This window comes from Aquarana catesbeiana, linkage group LG04 (assembly GCF_042186555.1).
Source record: "Aquarana catesbeiana isolate 2022-GZ linkage group LG04, ASM4218655v1, whole genome shotgun sequence".
Classification (NCBI taxonomy): Eukaryota; Metazoa; Chordata; class Amphibia; order Anura; family Ranidae; genus Aquarana; species Aquarana catesbeiana.
The window spans coordinates 492,133,371-492,156,727 of record NC_133327.1 but is presented as its reverse complement, the minus strand read 5'-3'; the positions used below and the strand labels follow the sequence as shown (position 1 = coordinate 492,156,727).

Here is a 23,357-nt window from a genome sequence, read left to right as displayed (position 1 = left end):
GGCAAGAAAAATTCTTCACAAATCCATGCGGATTACTGCTAATGATACCATTCTCATTACTAAAATCTTGTATATAGTCCCTTATCATCCCCTCCAAGAGTTTACATACTATTGATGTTAGGCTAACTGGTCTGTAATTCCGAGGGATGTATTTTGGGTCCTTTTTAAATATTGGTGCTACACTGGCTTTTCTCCAATCAGCTGATACCATTCCAGTCAGTAGACTGTCAGTAAAAATTAGGAACAATGGTCTGGCAATTACTTGACTGAGTTCCCTAAGTACCCTCGGGTGCAAGCCATCTATCTGGTCCCGGTGATTTATTAATGTTAAGTTTCTCAAGTCTAATTTTAATTCTGTCCTCTGTTAACCATTGAGGTGCTTCCTGTGATGTGTCCTGAGGATAAACACTGCAGTTTTGGTTACTGAAACCCCCCGATTCCCTCGTGAAGACTGAGGAGATGTCCTCCCTCATTCTTTATAGGGCCAATATGGTCTGTCCTCTCTTTTTTACTGTTTACATACTTAAAGAATGTTTTGGGATTTTTTTTGCTCTCCTCTGCTATGTGTCCTTTCATGTTCTATCTTAGCCGTCCTTATTGCACCCTTACACTTCTTGTTGCATTCTTTACAGAGTCTGAATGCTGATCCCTCAACCTCGTATTTTCTGAAGGCCTTCTCCTTTGCTTTTATATGCATTTTTACATTGGAGTTAAGCCATCCAGGGCTTTTGTTTGCCCTTTAAATTTCTTACCCAATGAGATGCATTGGCTAATGCCCTTATTTAATATGCTCTTAAAGCAAACCCATCTCCCCTCTGTGTTCTTTGTTCCTAATATTTTATTCCAATTTATGCCTTCTAGCAAGGTTTGTAGTTTAGGGAAGTTGGCTCTTTTGAAATTCAGTGTCTTTGTATTCCCCTTATGTTTCCTATTTGTGTGATTTATACTGAAGCCAATTGACCTGTGATCGCTGTTACCTAAATTGCACCGTATTTCCACATCCGTGATCAGGTCTGTATTGTTGGTAATCAGTAGATCCAGTAACACTTTATTTCATTTCTAGTTGGTGCGTCTACCATCTGACCCATAAAATTGTCCTGCAAGACATTTAGGAACTGGCGAGCCTAAGATGAATGCATGGTTCCCTCCGCCCAGTCTATATCTGGATAGTTAAAATCCCCCATTATGATAACACTTCCCATTCTTGCTGCTAATCCAGATTGTGATAGGAGATCTGTTTCCCCTTCCTCCCTCAGAGTAGGGGGCCTATAGCATACTCCCAGTATTATTTTCCCCTTAGCTTCATCCCTTTGGAGCTCTACCCATAAGGATTCCACCTCCTCCCTAGCTCCCTTAGTGATGTCATCTCTCACATTCACTTGTATATTAGTCTTGATATATAGGCATACCCCTCCCCCTTTTTTACCCTCTCTATCCTTGCGATAAAGGGTATACCCTTGAATGTTTGGCAGCCAATCATGAGAGCTGTTGAACCAGGTCTCTGAAATTCCCACAAAATCCAAATTCTCCTTGTACAACAGTATCTCTAGTTCACCCATCTTGACCGCCAGGCTCCTGGCATTGGTGAACATGCCACGTAGTTTAGACCGGTCGCATATTATCCTCTTATTGGCTGTTCCGAGATTGCAACTAGGACTTGCTACTCTACTTACCTTGGGTTTATGTGCTTTGGTCAACCTACCACTAATGCCCCCAATACTACCCTCTGGAAAATGTTCTGCGCCAACTATCTCTACCTCTGGACCCATAACTTTCATATACTCTTATATTTCTTTAAGCTGCCTCTCCTTCTATACCAGAATTCCTCCTTGATGATCGTATCCTTGACCTCTCTTCTCCATTCTCCTATCGTTGGGGGATCTTTCGCCTGTCACTTCCGTGCTATAATTTTCCTGCCCTGGAACAAGCATCTTATAATTGCAGTCTGAGTATCTTTCAACATATCGTTCTTCTCAAATAGACTCAGAAGGCTGGTTCGAGCCTCCATTGCCAATGAAGATCCAAATATTGTGTTAATTTCCTCCACTAGTTTTTCCCAGTACCTATATAGCTTGGGGCAACGGCAAAACATATGTATCAGGTCGCCTCTCCCATCTCCACAACGCTGACATTTCGCATCCTGCCTCTTTCCAAACCTAAATAATTTTTCTGGTGTATAATAAAGTCTATAAATCAAATACAAATGGGAGACCCCTTGCGAAGGTGACAGAGATACCCTTGGGCCCAATGCTAGGTTAAACTTCCATTGTTCCTCCGTTATTGTGCCGATCTCTTCCCCCCATTTAATTCTCCTCCTGGACTCCACCTCCCCTTCCTGCCCCGCCTTGGTTATACTCCTATACATTTCTGAGATCAGCCCTCTAGATTCCATGCTATTTACCAATTTCCTTAACAAGGGCATTTCACACCACTCTATCTCCTTGCCCTTAAATTGTACCTCCAGGGCGTGCCTCACTTGTAGGTAGCCAAAAAACAATCTATTGGGCAGTTCAAACTCTTCTCTTATCTCTTGAAACGATTTCAACCTCCCTGCCCTATACAGTTGCATCAAGCGGTGGATACCCTTCCTATCCCATTCTTCTATTTTCCCCATCACGCTAAGCTCCTTCAGGTTTTTGTTGTTCCATAGCAGAGAGAACTCAGAGAACCCCAAGTATCCCAATACAGCTTTTACCATCTTCCAACATCTGATCATTAACTGAGTTGTAGGGCAGCTATGTCCAAAGGATTCGGCCTCTACTGCCTCCACCTCTGTACCATAGCTAATATTGCTAATCCATATTCTATTTCTTCCTACCCTTTCTTCAGACACATTGCTGCCTCTCATAAACTGCATTTGGGCTGCTAAAAAATAGCTCCAGGGGTCCGGTAGTGCCAGGCCTCCCGCCTCTCTCGGCCGCCGCAGCGCCTTCAAACCTATCCTTGCCACTCCATTTTTCCAGATTAATTCCCTGAACAGGCTATCCAACTTCCTGAACCAATGCCTTGGAATCCAGACAGGAGAATTATGCAAAATGAATAGGATTTGTGGCATCCATATCATTTTAATAAGATTGCATCTACCGGCGACCGAGAGAGGAAGACCACCCCACATCCGGCTCTTCTGTTTTAATTTTACCATTAATGGTACTACGTTACCTGTTATATACTGCCCTGGATCTTTAGTTATATTTACCCCCAAGTATCTCATTTGATTTACGATTTTTATAGAGTTCACCTGTCTTGGGAGAGGATTTATCAGGGGGTCTATCGGTAATAAAGCTGATTTTTCCCAATTAATCTTCGAACCAGAAAAGTGCCCAAATTCTTTAATTAGTTTCATGGCTGCTAGCAAGGAGGCTTGTGTATCTTCCAAAAATAACAGGATATCATCCGCATACATTGCGACTTTCTCCTCTGCACCCCTACTTTTGAAACCCTGGATTTCTTGTGACTTTCTCAGAGCGGTTGCCAAAGGCTCCAGTGCGAGGGCGAAGAGCAGGGGCGACAATAGACACCCCTGTCTCGTCCCCCTCCCCAACTGGAACCACTCGGAGCACTCACCATTGACCCTGACTCTGGCTTTCGGTTTGTCATATAAAAGCCTCAGCCAGTTCACAAAATTAGGGCCGAATTTAAACTCTGCCAGTACCTTCCACAGATAGTGCCACTCAAGGCTATCAAATGCCTTGACCGCATCTAATGATAAGATAGCCCTATTGCCTCCCCTCTCCGTAGGTATTTGTATGTTGCCATACATTCTCCTAATATTCATACTCACCGATCTATCTGGAATAAAACCGGTTTGATCCGCGTGTATTACTTTAGAGATTATTTTTTTTTAACCTGTTTGCTAGGACTTTAGCCAGGATCTTAACATCCGTGCATAAAAGTGAGATTGGTCTGTATGAGGCAACATCTAACGGGTTCTTCCCCTCTTTTAACAAAATTATAATCGTAGCTTCTGTCATGGACATGGGTAATCTACCTTCCACCACGGCTCTGTTCAAAACTTCTAATAATTTTGGGAGCAGAACCTCCCCATATTTCTTATACAGTTCTACAGGTAAACCGTCAGGTCCTGGCGCTTTTTGATTCACCATTTCCTTTACCACTCTTTGTATCTCCATCAGTGTCAACGGGGTTTCCAAGGTATCTCTCTCCTCACTGGATAGCGGAACTATTTTTAGTTTTTCAAAGAACTCCCACATCTCCCCTTCTACATCCACCTGTGGGGCCTTATACAAATCTTCATAGTATTCTTTGAACACCTCCACCATACCAGGAGTATGTCTTATAGTGCTCCCGTCCCTATCCCACACTGCCGGTATAGTGGATGAAGGGCCATTAGCCCTAGCTATTAGTGCCAAAGTTCTACCCACTAATTCCCCTTCACCAAAAAAATTTTGTTTCTGGAACATTTTACTCTTTTCCTCTTTTTCCAGGACTAATTTTCTGTATTCCTCTTGACCCTCTACTCAAGCCTCATATCTAACTGTGGTTGGCTCCTCCAAATATCTATCTTCTACCTCCCTCACCTTTTCCCTAATTCTATGTTGATTGATTTGTGCTTTCTTCTTAACATAAGAGATTTTCTGTATAAGAACCCCTTTAAGGAAAGCCTTCAAGGCATCCCAGGTTATACCTAAAGGGGCAGATCCTTGATTCAAATTTATGAACTCTTTCAGATTACTAACAATCCCCCCATCATCCTCAATTACTTCAAGCCAAAAGGGGTTCAATTTCCACTCCCCTCGACCAGCGCACCACCCCATTTTGACTGAAAAAAACCACTGGAGAATGGTCTGAGAGTCCCCTAGGGTCATAATCCATCCCTTCCACCATTTTCAGAGCCTCCTCATTACAGAGCACCAAATCTATCCTAGATAGAGTGGCATGTGTCCTTGAGTGGCATGAATATTGCCTCTCCCCCGGATGCCACCTCCTCCAGATATCCACCCATCCTACTTCCTCACAAAATTGGAGGAGCGGGCCCCTAGATGCCCCTCCAGGAGACGACCCTGTCGGGAATCTATCTAAGCAATTATTCATGGCCATATTAAAGTCCCCCGTCACTATAACCGGCACCCCAGGTTTATCTGCTATAAAACTTATCAGTTTATGAAGTACCTCTGTTTAAAATGGTGGAGGGATATATACACTTGCGAGAATACAGTCCCGCCCCTCAATATTACAATAGAGAAAAACATACCAACCACACTTGTCCAGTTTGCTCTGTCTACAGGAGAAAACCAATCTGGTGATTATCAGCACACTCACTCCCCTTGAATACGAGGTATGGGTTGAGTGGTACTGCTCTTGCTAGCTCCTATTCCTTAGAGTATTAACTGAACCCTTATCTAAGTGGGTCTCCTGAAGGCAGAGTATCCTGACATCCCTTGTTCTGGCCATAGAAAAAATTGCTTGTTTCTTGCAAACATCTTTCACCCCCCGCACATTCCATGAACATACCTTCAAACACTTAAATGTTCCTAATGTTACCCTCTTACCTCTCATCACTTATTCCTATACCTTAACTCAAAATAATTCCCAAATTCCAACACTACAGGTATTGTGATTAATTTTTGAAGTTTTAGTGCCTTTACTTTCTGTGTGGCTTCCATACTGCCTCCTTCACACCACTCTACCCCCCTGCCTCCCTTCCCCCCCCCCACACCACCATCCACACATCCTCACCCCCAAACCCTCCCAACCCCCCACCCCCCCATCCCCCCTCCCCCACCGGCCCAACCTTGGGCCCATCCCACCGAGCTTCTAAAGTGACCGTGATTAACCCTTTAAAACCTGGGTATACCTCCCTCCTCCTCTTGCATTGCAACCCAAACCTTTTATAAGAGGGGAATTACCCCAACATACTTAAGTGTAAAATTTTTCATAACTGCTACCCCCCTACACCCGCACCTCTGTAAAATATATGCCTGAGAGAAGGATGGAAAAAACAAAAGGGAAGAAGGGGAGAGAGAGGAGAGGGAAAAAAAGAAAAAAAGAGACAAAAAATGATGAATCTCATCTCTAAGTATGCGCCTGTCCACTTGACAAAGAAAAAGGTGAAGAGACCCCAAATTCTAACCTCCTACTCCTTCCCCCCCCCTCCTTCTAGGGCCTTTCACCTGGCCGTAACCTTCCCTCATTCTTTTCTAACCATGAAAACACCTCTGCAGGAGTATTAAAGAATTTCACCTCCCTGTTTACTGTTACCCATAAACAGGCTGGATACAGCAGCGCATAACTGAGTTTACGCTGCTGTAAACTTCGTTTACACTCTATAAACTTTGCTCTCTGTCTCTGCAACTCAGGAGAACAATCTGGATACAAAGATATTCTTGCGCCGTTGTATAGAATATTTTTCATCTCCCTTGCTCTCTGGAGGATAGTAACTTTGTCTCTGAAAAACAAAAGTTTGACTATAAGGGGCCTTGACTGACCCCCTAAATGTGGGACCCTCGGGGCGACTCTGTGTGCTCGTTCAATAGCAAACATGTTGGAGAATGCGTCCTTGCCAAACATGTCTCTAAACCATCCCTCCATGAATTCTACAGGGTTATTGCCCTCACTCTTTTCAGGGAGGCCCAGGACCCTCACATTCTTCCTGCGTGCCCTGTTCTCGTATTCATTCATTTTCTGAAGGCATGTGTCTAATTGTTCCTTCATCCTCTTAACCTCCTGTCTCAGTGGATTCACATCATCCTCCACCTGGCTGAGTCTCTCTTCTAAAGCGGTGGTTCGAGCGCATACCTCCTGCATATCCCTTTTCAACATAGCCAAGTCGTCTATAATGCCTTTAACTTGGTCTGATAAATCCGACAGCGTGGTCTTACAAACATTTACTGCTAGGAGAATGTCCTTCAAAGATGGTTCCTGCTCTAGTGCCTCCTTATCCTTTATTACTACATTGCCCAGGCCACTCAGGCCACTCTCCTTTTCCAGATACGTCTGTGACGCTGATTCGGTTACTGTAGGTACACAAATTTCGGCTAGTCCTTGGCTTTTCCTTCCCCCGGGGTGATTGACCTGCGCCCCCTGAACTTGTGCACCCCCACCACCTGGTTTCCTTTTTTTGGTGTGCAGTTTGGCGTATGGGCAAAGCGCTCCAGCTTTGCGGCAGCTCCCTGAGCTACTTTATCTTTGGGACCTCGCAAATTGTGCGCCCCAGCTTCTTCCTGAGCTGCGGCCTCCTCTGACCCTTTTTTCCTGGTCATCTTGTCCCCCCTCACCCCTTGGGACTTCAGGGAAAAAGGATTGTACCATTTGTTCAGTCTCTGCCAGTTCTTTTCTTCCCAAATAATAAATAGTGATATAATAATTTGCTGTTAGCCCAAGAAAAAAAAAACTGCCTCCGGAAACCGCCTCCAGAGAGCTCAATAGACCCTGAGATGAAAACACTAGGCAGTATGCTCACTTTCCACCTCACAGCATCCTCTCCAAACTTTAAATATGCCCCCTCCCGTACATCAAAGCAGGAACTCACCGTAAGGTGTCACTACGGGGGGGTTCCCCAGATTCTCGTCTTACAGGGATGACACAGACGGGTTATCTTATGGCATTTAGTGCACAGTGTACCTGGATGGTCCTCCTTCCCCCTGTCATCCAATCTACTGCTCTGACCAGCAGCGTCCACCTGTTTGCAGACCTGTTTTACAGACAGCCAGCACGAGCGCTCTGCTGAAGGATCCGGTGCGGTGTAGACTCCCGTCTCCGGGACAGCCATGGCAGCGGCGCCAGCCAGATCTTTGAGCCGGCTGCTCGTTACTTGTCTCCCCTACCTTCCGGCCGTCACAGGCATAGGACAAGCCACTACGGCATCCTGAGCTTCCAGCGTGGGCGGCAGACGGCGGGCCTCAGGAGGAGCAGCTAGGTCCGGGTTCTCAACGCCCTCCCCTTCCCCTCAGCCTCCGGTCACGCCCATCCCCCCCACATCGCCTAGTTTAAAAACCCCTCTAACTTTTTGGCCATCTTCATTCCCAGCTGATCTGCACCCTCCTCATTTAGGTACAGTCTGTCCCTTTTATAGTACTGGTTATCGACTGAGAAGTCGGCCCAGTCCTTCAGGAACCCAAACCCCTCCTTACTACACCAGTTCATTAAGGTTTTGAGGCTGACGTTTGGCAACGCGAACCTTCAGCTCCCACCACATATTTTCTATGGAATCAAGATCTGGAGACTGGCTAGGCCACTCCAGGACCTCAATGTGCTTCTTTTTGAGCCACTCCTTTGTTGCCTTGGCCGTGTGTTTTGGGTTATTGTCATGCTGGAATACCCATCCACGACCATTTTTTAATGCCCTGGCTGAGAGAAGGAGGTTTTCACCCAAGATTTGACGGTACATGGCCCATCTATCATCCCTTTGATGTGGTAAAGTTTTTCTGTACCCTTAACAGAAAAACACCCCCAAAGGATAATGTTTCCGCCTCCATGTTTTTTCAAAATTGTCGCTCATTTTTTTGTTTATAGTGTAAAAAATAAAAACCACAGAGGTGGTCAAACACCACCAAAATAAAGCTCTATTTGTGGGGAAAAAAAGGACGTAAATTTTGTCTAGGTACAGCGTCGCACGACGGCGTATTTGTCAGTTAAAGCGACGCAGTGCAGTATTGCAAAAAAAATGACCTGGTCATTAAGGGTTTAAATACTTCTGGTCCTTAAGTGGTTAAAACAATCTACTGAGCTGGTCAGAACCAGCTCTTGAGGGAGTCTATTCTTCATTTTCACAGCTCTTACTGTGAAGAAGTCTTTCCTCATTTGGTGATTAAATCTCTTTTCCTCCAGACGTAAAGTGTGCACCCTTGTCCTCTGTGATGACCTTAAGTTGAATAACGCTACACTAAGTTCACTATATAGACCACTTATGTATTTCTACATGTTGATCATATCCCTCTTAATCTCCTCTTCTCAGGTCAGGTAAACTTTCCTCATAGCTGAGCTCCTCCATGCCTCTTATCAGTTTGGTTGCTCTTCTCTACATTTTCTCCAGTTCCCCAATATCCTTTATGTGAACTGGTGCCCAAAACTGAACTGCATATTCATAGTTGCCAACAGTCCCGATTTTCCCAGGACAATCCCGATTTTGGGACCCTCATCCCGATTTAAGCTTGTCCTGATTATTTTCCCGGGATTTTGCTTTTGTCCCGGGAAAATCGGGATTGTTTTTGTCTAAAAACGACAGCGGCTACACAAAAATGGCTGCCGCTGCCACAAGTTTTGTTTCCCCGTGTGTTCAGTGCAGAGGGGCGGCTTCTCTCTTTAGTGTACAAATAGAAAATTCTATTGTACACTGAAGCCTATTGGCTGCAGGGATTGGCAACCCCTCCCAGCTCCCCAGGTGGAGGCTAATCACTTCCTGAACACAAGGAAGTGATTAGCCTCCACCCACCGCCAACCCTCCGCCCTGTGTGTCCGACGAGCGGGGGCACTGATGGAAGGACCGGGGCTCCGCTGGCTGGGGACACTGATGGTCCTGGCTCCCCCCTTTCACAAGGCTCCATTTGGAAGACTCCTCGGACCCCCAGCTTGGCCTAGGTCGGCCCCACATCCTCACACACCGCAGGTACCATCTTCTGGATCAGTGTAGTGTAGTGGTAATCAGTGTAGTGTAGTGGTCAATGTAGTGGACAGGTAGGTCAATGTATTGGTCAGTATAGGAATCAGGTAGGTCAGTGCAGTGGACAGGTAGGTAAGTGTAAGTGTAATGGCCAGTCTAGGAACAGTGTAGGCCAGTGTAGTGGACAGGTAGGTAAGTGTAATGGTCAGTCTAGGAATCATGTAGGTCAGTGTAGTGGATAGGTAGGTCAGTGTAGTGGTCAGTGTAGGAATCAGGCTGGTAAGTACTATTGTAGGAAGGGAAGGGACTCGGGGAGTGCTAAAAGTCCATAGGTTAGGGGGCGCAAATTTCTTGCCTTGCACCGGGCGCTGACAACCCACGCTACGCCACAGCTGCTGGGGGCACCGGATTCAAGGACGGACTCTGCTGGGGGCACCTGATGCAAGGACGGACTCTGTTAGGGGGGCACTTGATGCAAGGACGGACTCTGTTAGGGGGGGCACTTGATGCAAGGACAGACTCTGTTAGGGGGGGCACTTGATGCAAGGACGGACTCTGTTAGGGGGGCACTTGATGCAAGGACGGACTCTGTTAGGGGGGGCACTTGATGCAAGGACGGACTCTGTTAGGGGGGGCACTTGATGCAAGGACGGACTCTGCTGGAGGGGCACTTGATGCAAGGACAGACTCTGCTGGGGAGGCACCTGATGCAAGGACGGACTCTGCTGGGGGAACCTGATGGTATCTGGTGAAAGACGATGTGGCAGGTGACACGCTCGGGGCTTCCACTGATTCTGCATTATGGTGAGTTGAATGATTTCATTTTATATTACAGTGTAATAATAGAAATAATGCGCTTCAATCACCCCGACACCATAACAACCATGGTGCGGGGATGATTTAAGCGCTAAACCCAGGTGTTTGGAGTATCTTTATCTGCTGATTTGTTAATCTTTCTGGAATACACATATTTCTATTGTGGTGTAGGTCCTGGGCCTGCTGTCCTTTTTCTTTCTTTCTCCCTCCATCCCTCATTCATCTCAGACTCTAACCACTCCCCCTTTCGAGCCACGCCCACTATTTTGCATAAACCACGCCCATTTTTTCACAGTGGCACACAAAGAGCACTATGTCACGCCTACAAATGCCCCGCCTCCTAATTATAGCAAGGCTCCGCCTACATGCAAAAAAGTGTCCCTAAAATTTTTTTTACAATGTTGGCAACTATGCATATTCCAGATGAGGTCTTACTAATGATTTGTACAGGGGCTCTCTCTCTAAAGTCCATACCTCTTAATACAAGAAAAGAATTTTGCTTGCTTTGGAAACCGCTGCTTGGCACTGCATGCCAAAATTAAGCTTATGATCTACCAGAACACCTAGATCCTTCTCCATGATTGATTCCCCCAGCTTTACTCCCCCTAGTATGTATAATGCATGCAAATATTATACATTATTAATTAGCGCCCCCCCCCCATTGAGGTCAGCTTGTAAGTTGGAGACATCAAATAAGGATGTTATTCTACTGCAAAGCTTGGGGTCTTCTGCAAAGACAGAAATGGTACTTTTATTCCCAGACCCAATATAATTTATAAACATATTAAAAAGTAAAGGTCCCAACACTGAACCTTGGGGTACACCACTAATAACCTTAGACCATTCAGAGTATTAATCGTTAACCACTATTCTGTGAATGCAGCCTTTTAGCCAGTTTTCTATCCATTTACAAACTGATTTTTTTAAGCCTGTAGACTTTACCTTACACATTAGCCGTGTGTGGGGAATGGTGTCAAACGCCTTTGCAAAATCCAATATACTAAGTCCACAGCCACTCCTTTGTCTAGGATTTTGATCACCTCCTCATAAAAAGAAATCAGATTTGTCTGCTAACTTCTGTCTTTCATGAATCCATGGCTATTGCTTAAAATGTTTTCTTCTAGCAAAAACTTATCTATGTGGACTTTTATTAAAGTGACTGTAAAGTCTCATTTTTTTTTTTCCTATTAAAATAACAAACATGTCATACTTACCTGCTCTGTGCAGTGGATTTGCACAGGGCAGCCTGGATCCTCCTCTTCTCAGGTCCCTAGCTGGAGCTCCTGGCCCCTCCCTCCTGTTGAGTGCCCCCACAGCAAGCAGCTTGCTGTGGGGGCACTCGAGCCGAGCTGCAGCTCTGTGTATCCATTCAGACATGGAGCTGTGGTTCGGCCCCCTCCCCTTAAGATAAAAAACCTGCCTATACAACCACTTTAAACTCTCCAGTATATATAACAATAGAAGTTAAACAAACAGGTCAATAGTTACTTGGTAAAGACTTTAATAACCTTATGAATATGCACTGGACACTTTATCGAATATTACATGGTTTATGAATTTGTGTATTGTAGAAGTATTTAATGAGTTCTGCATTATTAGAGGTCGCACAATATAAATATAGAGCACTAGGCACTTGGTATTGAGCACATATTTTATATATATATATATATATATATATATATATATATATATATATATATAAAACAATATTGGTTCATTTTATTTATTTATGGTATGATGTATGAAATTTGGGAGATTTTAAAAATATAGCGCTGCATATTAAGTGTAAATAAAGTGTCAAATCTACCCTACCACACAGGAAAAATTACTATGTTACCGTACAAATATCTGTGTGTACACTAAAATACAGTTAATGTTCTCTCTAATACACTTTGGAGACCCTTTGTGGGATAAACCATTACATAGTTACGCTGAAAAAAGATACTAGTCCATTTTTTTAACCAGTAAAATTATTAATTAAGTAAATATACGTTAAAAACACAAGGTATTGCAGCTCTCCAGATCACATTCCTAAGCCCTCAGGGAACTGTGAACTGGTAGCTGATATCAGTAGAGTTAACGTGTAAAACAATTACACCAAAATTTATTTCAAGTGCTGCAGGCCTTATTCAATAAATAAAGCATTTAAATGATTATTAATAATATGCTAACACACAAAATGATTCTTTGTGAACTTGTGAATTTCTTTATATTTTTTAAAATTCAATATTTGTAGCACAGGCATACAAATGTGTGTGTGTGTGTGTGTATATATATATATATATATATATATATATATATATATATATATATATATATATCTCTATATAGATATATCTCTATATAGGTATATATCGATATATACACACATACATACACACACACACACACACACTATTAATAGCAGCAACAACCTACCTGCATCACCCTCGATGACAGAAAATTGTCCCGGCAATATTGGAAACCGGCACGTGGGTTTTCCTTAACGACATTACTCCAGCCCTACACAGGTGGAAACCATATTTTCATTAAAAAGGACCTTTTAATAACAATGGAGCAGTCACTTTCCTGATGAGTGTACATACATGCTTCCAATACTTATATTTAGAGGGTAACTCCACTTTTGTGGGGAAAAATAGCATATCTATATCTATCTATTATACAATTGCAGCACACGTTATATTGCAAATGAATGTTACGACTGTTCCTTTTCAATCTGCAGTACTCTAAGTTTCCATAAAATGCAATGCAATATGGCAACCTGGAGGCGTTCTACATACAGACAGTGTACAGAATGCCTCACCCCCCCCCCCCCATCCCCCCCCCGCAGAAATATAATTCCCTGCCTATGTGATTGGCTTATTGATTTTCCCAGAAGCCTGCACTAAGAAACAAGTCAGATTTTGGGCATCCCGTTTAAGATACTCCCAAAGGTAAATCACATTTAAAGGGATGCAGCTCTTTCCTCATTAGAGCCCTGCAAACACAGCAGTTAATTGATAATTATAAAATCACTTTGATACAGATTTACTTTGCACATGGACACAGATACACAGGTATTTTTTTTTTCAGAATAACAAAAGAGGTAAAAACATTTGTTAAAATCCCTGCAACAAAAGTGGAGTTACTCTTAGATTAGGATGCCATTATTAAATCTTTGACAGAGACATCAGTAATCTGTAGGAATTTATGCATTGCATTCATTTTTTTATTTTTACATCTATCATTTTTATTAGGCCTCTTTCACATGGGCTTACAGATGCAGCAAAAATAGTATTTTTCGTTTACTTGTAAAATCCATTTCAAGTACATCACAGGGCGCACAGTTTTTTCCTATTCATGACTACTTGGATTATGCTGTCACCTACATGTGAATGGACACTGGCCAAAGAAAGGCAGGCTTCCCTGCCTAGACATGACCCCTCCCAGAATAACATAGCCTCAGTTTATAGCAAGTATTGCGAAAACCAAACAAGAGGGTAGAGATGTTCTGTGATGTATTCTAAGAAAAGGGTTTTACAGGTAAACTAAAAGATCTAAATTCTTAATTGTACATCACAGGATTTGTTCTTATTCATAACACTTGGGATGTCCCAAAGCACTAAACAAGAGTGGTTGGCAAACAGAGCAACAGCAGCAACAAGCCCAAAACCAAAAGCAGAACAGCGAAAAATCCTACTACAGAGCTGCCTGCAGGACCTTTCACAAAAAATTGTCATTTTCCTTGTCAAAAGTATTTTATTAAGTACAAAGATAATGCACAATTAACATAGAATGAATACAATACAATCGATGTGAGGAAGCTCGTTTGCACTTATTCAAAAGTAAAATCATTTATAGTAAAATAGAACAAGACAATTTATGATGAAAGAAAAAAGAAAAAAAAAAAACTTTGGATACTAATTCCATTTAGAATTGAGAGATTTAAAAATATTGTAAATTCTACAAAAACAATTGCCTTATTTTATTTCTAGACAACAAAAAAGATTATTATCTAAATAAAAAATTGGAGCTTCAAAATCATAAAAGAGGGTAGTACACAGAAAAAGAAATGAAAAAGAATAGTAGGAAAAAGGGAAAGAAAGAAAAAGTAAAGAAGTCAACGAGGCCAGGCCAAGAGTCACCGCTACAACTAGAGCTAGAATAGTATAAAACTTATGTCTTATCGTTTGAGCTACCATGGCAGTAGCACATTATTGTCAAGGGTTGGCACAGTATATGTAATCCAAGGCTGTCATATCGCTTCAAATCTAGGTATCGCGTCCATTTCAATAGCTATCATCTTGGCATGGGTCATAAAATAATTCATCTTACCTTTTGCTTCGTTTACAACTAATGTTGGTGATCTCCAAGCCTTTGCTAAAGTCTGTTTAGCTGCTGTGAAGAGTTGCACTAACAATTTAAACTGGGTATGCGTTATGAATTCAGGTTTCAAGTTGAGTAATGACTTTGCTGGATCAAAAGGAACCGTTTTCCCAAGCAATTTAGTTGCAATTTTAAATATTCCCCTCCAAAATGTTTGAGCTAATGGACATGACCACCAGATGTGAAAATATGTGCCCAAATATTAACATCCTCGAAAACATTGTGCCGAATAGTTCTGTACATATTTTGCTACTCTGGTCGGTACCATCTTGTCATCGCTTTATAATTATCCTCAACCCCCAATGTGTTAGGGGAGACTGTTTTTATTGTAGACCATATTTGGTTCCAGTCTGAAACATCCAGCGTACGCTCCAAGTCCTCCTCCCATTTCCGGACATAAGGTGGTTTGTTCTTACTAGAATGGACCAATAAATAAGAGTATATCGTGGATATTGTGCCCCTAGCCCCTAAATGTCTTCAAAACAGAAGATGTGTTAATGGAGATGTGGTGGTCACTAAGGGTGTGAAATTTTTTTTCATTTGGAGGTATCTAAATAATTCCGACTGCTGTAAACCATATCTTTCACAGAGGGTTGAAAAAGGGATAAATGATGAGGAATGTACAAATTTATACATACTTAGGACGTCCCGGGATACCCACTCTCTGAAAGATTTAGGGGATACCCACGCTGGATAGAAGGCAGGATTTTTATAAAACGACAGTAACGGGTTATGTAAAGATTGTAATTGATTACTCTTTCTGAATCTATCCCAAAGGGATATATAATGGGATTCCTTAGGTCTTTGCAGTCTTTTGGTGAGATTCAGAGTAAGTTAGATATTGGAAAAGGATCACACTCCGTGGCTTCAATTGATACCCATAATGGGGTTTCATGATATGCATGGTATTTAGTAAGACCTGCTATATGCGCAACCCTATAATAATATGCAAAATTAGGACAACCTAGGCCTCCGTTTAGTTTGGGGAGATAAAGTGTGAAGATCCTTTCCTCTGTATTATTCTCAAGTGATAAGCTGGAATCGGAATCGGTAATACTCTGAATAAGTAAAGTAGTTTCGGTAATATCGTCATTTTTACAGAGTTGATTCTTCCGAACCATGATAAAGGAAGATGGGACCCTGATTTAATTAGATTTGATAGCCGCTTTAAAATTGGAGGATAAATAAATGAAAATAGTTCCGCTAAAGATGCTGTAAGATGTATTCCTAAGTATGGGATCGATCTGTCCGACCATGTAAAAGGGAGGCTAATTTTAGCAGAATTCAGTTCCATGTTTGAAAGAGATATGTTTAGTGCTAAACATTTTTTAGGATTTATGTATAAGCCAGAAATATCTGCGAATTTATTAAGAGTTGGGATGAGGTTTGGGCCTGACACTTGCAGGGAAGAAAGATATAGGAGGATATTGTCTGCAAATAGACAAAGTTTGTGCTGATAACCTCCTATTTCGATTCCAGTTATAGTGGGGTCAGATCCGATTGATAAATCATTAAACGCTTCTGCAAGCAAGGGGGAGATACTATCCGTAAAAGTTTGATAATAGAGAGCTGAAAATCCGTCTGGTCCCGGCCTTTTATGTATTTTTAGTGTTGTAATAGCTGCTGCTACATCATCTCTAGTGATGGGTTGTTCTAGTGACATTTTTTGGGTTCAGTCATTTGGGGTAGATTAATACATCAGAAGGAGGAGTGAGCCGCATCAGCGTTAAGTGTATTTGTCTCTGTATAGAGAGTCTTCAAATTTGAACTAAATTTCTGCACAATTTTAAGAGGATTACTAGTGTATACATTGTCCGCCGTTTTAAGTCTAATGGGTTTAAAAGACTTATTAATAGATATTAGTGCCCTTGCCAAGAAAGTACTTGGTTTGTTAGAATTCTTGTAAAATGCATGCCTGGTTCTACGCAGTAATTTGTCAGCAGAGTCAGTTAGAAATAGGTCATATTCTAGACGTGCTTTCTCTAAGCGAATTTTTACCTTAGGGGTAGGGTTATTTTGAAAGGCTAAAAAAGATGTATTAAACTCTGTCTCTAATTGTCGTGCAAGCATTATGGGTTCCAGCTTGAGTATCCCTGAATGTTGCTGGAGTACTCCTCTTAGGACAGGTTTGTGCACCTCCCAAAGTGTGAGTGAGGAGATGTCAATACTGGTGTTGTGTTCTAGATAGTCTTTTAGGGCCTGTTGGATTTTTAGACAGTGGGAGGGGTATTTAAGTAGCATGTCTGGGAGATACCATGTAGGGCCATGCCCCCCAGGTATAACAGAAGCCACCAAGGTATAGACAGCATTGTGGTCAGACCAAGGTATGGGGATAATGGTGGATGCGATTACTTCAGGTACCATCCCTATTGTTATAAATATGTGGCCTATGCAGCTAAAAGCTTGGTGAGGGTTAGAGAAATAAGTGTAGTTTCTTTTTGTTGGGTTAGATTCTCTCCAGGAGTCAATCAAATTGTACCTAGAAAGAAGCTGAGATAGAGATCTTTTAGTTTTGAGATCGTGGTGGGGTATATGGGGTTTTGTCCAGAAATGGGAAAAGGACCGGATTGGAATCTCCGCACACAAAAATTGATCCCATTTTATGAGTGTTAATAACTTGGAATAGATGTGATAAAAAGGGTAAGGGTTGATAATTTGGTGAAGTCTAAGACACCACAGTTACAGCTGTGTCCATAATAGAATTAGGTAACGACCTTCCGGGTCTTTGATTTCTGAGTGTTTTGTAAATGGAGTGGTATGGTGGAATGCAATGAGAATACCGCGTTTTTTTGGTGGGCGCTGAAGCGATGTACACTTGTGGGTATGAAGTACTAAAGAATTTAGGGGTTGAATTTGGGGTAAAGTGAGTTTATTGTAGACACACAATGTGTGCTTTTTTAGTCTGAAATGACCGGAAGGCTTTTACACGTTTCTGTGGCACATTAAGACCTTGGACATTTAGGGATAAAATATTTAAAGGAGCCATGGCAACTGAAACAACAAGCTACACTTACCAGTTGTCTGTGTGACTACTTGGCCTAACCCTGCGCGGACATGAAGAAGAGTAATAGGTAGCCAGATCCAGAGTGGTTTAACTTAAAGAGGGAATAAAAAAAACAATAGAGATTGTAAAGCATATAAATACAGTACAAATGTAAAAAGATTCGAAAAAGTACCCATGCCGGGGTCATGAGCCAGCCAACAGGGGACAGGTGACCTTCGTCCGATCCCTATATATTACTATGGGGATCCGAGGAAAGCAGGGTGAGGCACATGTATATTCCGTGTGTGGGGAATCCGCCTTAAAAAGAAAGAAAAGTTCATATCAAGGATATAAAGTTACAAAAATAATAAAGTTATAAAATTAAGAGCCCTAACTCTGTAAATTTGTTAGGGTCGTATATAATTTTGATGGGTGTACACCCTTAGGAAATAAAACGGAAGAAAGAAAAAAAAAAAAAAGGGGGGGGGATAAAGGAGTATGAGAGAATGGAGAACATACTAGGAAGTTCATCTAGCAGAAAAAGATAGGAAGTCCAGTCATCCCTTTTTGGGGTGGCAACAGAAATATAAAATTCCTATCGGGAAACCCGCTCGTCTGTATGCTGTTCCGACGGACCAAAAACGATGCATGCTCTGAGGGGTTAAAACTGCCCAAAAACTATATATTTTGGTTTTAAAGGACTGAGATAAACTCTTATGCCCTGTACACGTGACCGGTTTTGCCGTCGGAATAAACTCCGAAGGTTTCTCCGACGGAACGCCGATGGAATTCCGCTCAAGCGGTCTTACCTACACACGGTCACGGTCAAAGTCCGACCGTCAATAACGCAGTGACATACAACAAGTACGACGGGACTAGAGAAAGGAAGTGCAATAGCTAGTAGCCAATAGCTTCCGTCTCGTACTTGCTTCAGAGCATGCATCGTTTTTGGTCCGTCGGAACAGCATACAGATGAGCGGGTTTCCCGATAGGAATTAGTTCCATCGTAACTATTTAGAACATTTCTAGGTCCGTCAGAATTTTCGAAAAAAAAAAGTCAGATGAGGCATACACACGATCGGAATAGACAATGAAAAGCTTCCGTCTGACTTTTTCTGTCGGACATTCCGCTCGTGTGTACGTGGCATAAGTTGTAGGAAAATTTCCCAGCATTGGTAGCTGTATAACACTTTCAGGTGGAAAGATTTAAAATAATCAACCCACCTGCTATTAAAGACCATTTAGGTATTAAGGAAGTGGAAGAGAAAAAAAAAAAAAAAGAGAATGAAAATGGTATCTTAACAGTAACTCTACCGTATTTCTAAGAAGTACTTGAAAATGAGATATAAAATTCAGAATAATAAGTGTGTCCTTTAAATATGAACGCATACCAATAAGTTATGATATAATAAATTTGGTATTCTAGTTCTTCCTGCATTTTCAATCGCTTACTAATAAGCTAGGAGAAGTATTAAGTTTTTAGTTTAGGGAGTAGAGAGTAAATTCAGTAATTCAACTTCATTACTGTTCTCCCACAAGGTGTTGTCTAAGCAGAATCAGATAGGTGTATTTCCTAAGAATATTTCGCCAGTCCATTGCGTCTTCTTGGCCTCGGTGTGAGGATGTGAATCGCCCTCTTTTGTGTGTATGGTGATTACCATTTCTTGCCTCAGAATGAGATGTGTTTCGGGGGGGGTGTCAGAAGCTGATCTCCTTCGTGAAGTGGAGGCTGTAGATGTCCCCTCAATCAAATTAAGGTCTTGAAGTGCTTGTTGAAGTTCTTCAGGGGTTCTGCATGAGAATCTGGTCCTTTGGTGGGTGAATCGTTAGGGAGAATGGGAAGCCCCATTGATACTTGATGGCATGGTGTTGGAGTTCTAATAATTGGGGTTTCATTGCACATCTCTTGGATATTGTTAACTGGGAGAGGTCTGCAAATAGCTGATAGTTGTGACCCTGAAAGATTAAGTTGTTCTTTTCTCTGTTTGCATCTAGGAGTTGATCTTTCGTTCGGTAAAAGTGAAATTTTGCTATAATGTCCCTTGGAGGGCCATCAGCTTTTTTGGGCATACGTGCCCTATGTATCCTGTCCATCTCCAGCCTTTCCACCGGTATGCCTGGTTGTAGCTCCTGGCAGAGCGCTGTTATAGTTGATTGTAAATCTGTTCTTGATTCGGGTATGCCTCTGAAGCGCAGATTGGATCTTCTGGCGCAATTTTCATAATCTTCCAGTCTATTCTGCAAAGTAATGTTTTCCCCTTTGAGTAGAATTTTCAATGTCCTCAACTTTCAGCTCCAGTGTTTCAGTACGTTGCCCCAGTTCCCTAATTTCCTTAGTAAGATTACTAGTAATTTGCTCTGAGGTTTGCTGTAATGCTTTATGAAGCATTTTTTCAAATTGCTTTAAAATGCTGGATGGGATCGCAGAGTCCTGTTGTGAAGTATTTGACATGTTTAAATCAGGTTCAGAGTCCCCAGAAGAGATAGCTTTTGGCAGCTTTGGTTTAAAATTTCTTGTCTGAGGTAAAAGTACCTGAGGAGACCGGCGCCTTTTGTGTGGTATGTCTTGCCTGGGTGCCGCTATTAGGGCTTAGTTTGGGTTTATTCCCGGCACCTCCCAGTACCATTTTGCTTCAATAATGTCCCCCTCACCTCTCGGGTGATTAATAAACACAGTTTGTGCTGTTTCTGTGTCCGTGGGCCGTCTCTATATTGCTGTTTTCTCCCCCTCACGGAGCGGAGCACTAGCCCGACATGTCCGCCGCGCTAGCCTACGCACATGCGCCCCCTAAAAATTGGCATTTCCAAAGGTGAAAGTATCTACCTGGTAAATGTAAATAGTAAATGTGTAAAACAGAAAACCCGATGGCAGCCTTGGAAACTTAAACTGCTGAAGCCTGATGCTGAATCACCCAGGAAGCACTGACACTCCTTGCAGGATGGGTCTTAACTGGAAAAATAGGATTTTTATAACAGCTTACCTGTAAAATCCTTTTCTTTGAAGTACATTAAAGGACACAGAGCCATAGTAGTTATTATCTGGGTTATAGGCCACCTTCAGGTGATGGACACTGGCACACCCTAAGACAGGAAGTCCACTCCGTATATAAACCCTCCCACTACTGGAAGTACCTCAGTTTTTGTAGCAAAGCAATACATGTGTATACCAGAAAGAAGAGAGGGACCCCTGTGTCCCGTGATGTACTTCAAAGACAAGGATTTTACAGGTAAGCTGTTATAAAAAATCCTATTTTCTTATCGTACATTACGGGACACAGAGCCATAGTAGTTACTATGTGGGATGTCCCATAGCAATGCAACTGAAGGGAGGGAGACACAACAAAAGTAGGGCATCATGACACCAGAGGACTTATACTGCTGCCTGCAGCACACTGCGCCCAAAGGTGATATCCTCATGACCTCTTACATCTACTTGATAGTATCTGGTAAATGTATGGACTGAAGACCAAGTTGCGGCCTTGCAGATTTTAGTCATGGAGGCTTGGTGATGCGCTGCCCAGGAAGTACTAACAGCCCTGGTGAAGTGCGCTTTAATATGAAAAGGTGGAACGTTCCTCTTTAAACCATAAGCTTGAACAATTACTTGTCAAATCCATTTAGAAATAGTAGATTTCGATGCTGCCTGTCCTGTTTTAGGACCTTCAGGCTACACAAACAAAACATCCATTTTGAGCAGTCACCTTTAAATAGATTTTGACTGCTCTCACCATATCAAGAGAATGTAGTGACTTTTCTTCCGCAGAATTTTTCTTCTGGAAAAAATGAAGGTAAAACAATATCCTGGTTTAAATGAAAACCTGACACTACCTTCGGTAGAAAATTTAGGATGAGGACGCAATACAACCTTACCTTGTGAATAATTAATCGGTTCCCAACCGGCGCATGCCGAGGTACGTCAGCAAAATGGCACGGCGACTCGATCGCCACGGGGATACCAGCGATCGCCTCACGGAGAGAAAGAATGGGGAGATTCTAATGTAAACAAGCATCTCCCCGTTCTGCCTAGTGACAGTGTCACTGATCGCTGCTCCCTGTGATCGGGAGCAGAGATCAGTGACGTGTCACACGTAGCCACACCCCCCCACAGTTAGAATCACTCCCCAGGACATACTTAGCCCCTACACTGCACACTAGTGGTTAACCCCTTCACTGCCAGTGTCATTTACACAGGAATCAGTGCATTTGTATAAATGACAATGGTCCCAAAAATGTGTCAAAAATATCCGATGTGTCCGCCATAATGTCGCAGTCACGATAAAAATTGCTGATCGTCGCCATTACTAGTAAAAAGAAAATTATTAATAAAAATGCCATAAAACTATCCCCTATTTTGTAAACGCTATAACTTTTGCGCAAACCAATCAATAAACGCTTATTGCGATTTTTTTTTAACCAAAAATGTGTAGAAGAATACGTATCGGCCTAAACTGAGGAAAAAAAATGTTTTTTTATATATCTTTGGGGGATATTTATTATAGCAAAATGTAAAAAATAATGCGTTCTTTTCAAAATTGTCGCACTTTTTTGTTTATAGCGCAAAAAATAAAAACCGCAGGGGTGGTCAAATACCACCAAAAGAAAGCTCTATTTGTGGGAAAAAAAGGACGTCAATTTTGTTTGGGAGCCACGTCGCACGACCGCGCAATTGTCAGTTAAAGCGACGCAGTGCCGAATCGCAAAAAGTGCTCTGGTCTTTGGCCAGCAAAATGGTCTGGGGCTTAAGTGGTTAAATATGGCCCTTTACAAGAAAGAGCAGCCAACTCTGATACCCTTCTTGCAGAAGATATGGCTACCAGAAAAACTAGTTTCCTTGTCAAAAGGACCAGGGGAATATGTCGTATCGGCTCAAAAGGCTGTTTCTGGAATGCCGACAGGACTAAATTCAAGTCCCAAGGGTTCCGGGGTGACCTAACCGGAGGATTAAGCCGCGTTACCCCCTGAATAAAGCTACAAACCAAAGAGTATGAAGCAAGTGGTCGCTGAAATAATACAGATAAGGCCGAAACCTGGCCCTTGATGGTACTCAAGACCAGCTTTATTGCTAATCCCATCTGTAGAAAGTCAAGGATTCAAACCTATGACATACTTCCTGGGGTGCCAACCCCTGGATTCACACCAGGAGACATATGCCTTCCAGACTCTATAATATATGACTCTGGAGGCCGGATTCCTTGCATTAACCAGAGTAGACACCACTGAACCTGACAGCCCACGCTTCCTCAGAATGTGGGTCTCAATAGCCAAACCGTTAAATTTAGCGTTTTTAAGGTAGGATGGAATACTGGACCTTGCGAGAGAAGGTCTGGCCGTGGCGGTAGGGTCCATGGGTCCCTTACCGCCATCTTTACAATCTCTGCATACCAAGATCTCCTGGGTCATGCTGGGGGCCACAAAAATCACCGACTTCCCTTCCTGCTTGATCCTGCAAAGAAGTCGTGGACACAGGCAGAATAGGAGGGAATGCATAAATTAGTGAGAACCGATTCCACGGGAATAGCAAGGCATCTGTTCCGCATGCTAGCAGATCCTTTGTTTTTGACACAAAGTTGTCTATTTCTTTGTTGAACTTGGACGCAAACAGATCTACGTCTGGGATCCCCGTCTTTGACATAT

The 23,357-nt window shown here is 42.5% G+C and overlaps 1 protein-coding gene across 1 annotated transcript in view; it reads right to left on the bottom strand.

Moving 5' to 3' along the window:
- Positions 1-23,357, bottom strand: part of DHX57 (DExH-box helicase 57) — a 218,154-nt gene that overhangs the window by 44,826 nt on the left and 149,971 nt on the right. The window contains exon 19 of the mRNA XM_073627674.1: positions 12,794-12,877. Coding sequence (XP_073483775.1) covers positions 12,794-12,877 — 84 coding nt within the window. The remainder of the gene's footprint in view (positions 1-12,793; positions 12,878-23,357) is intronic.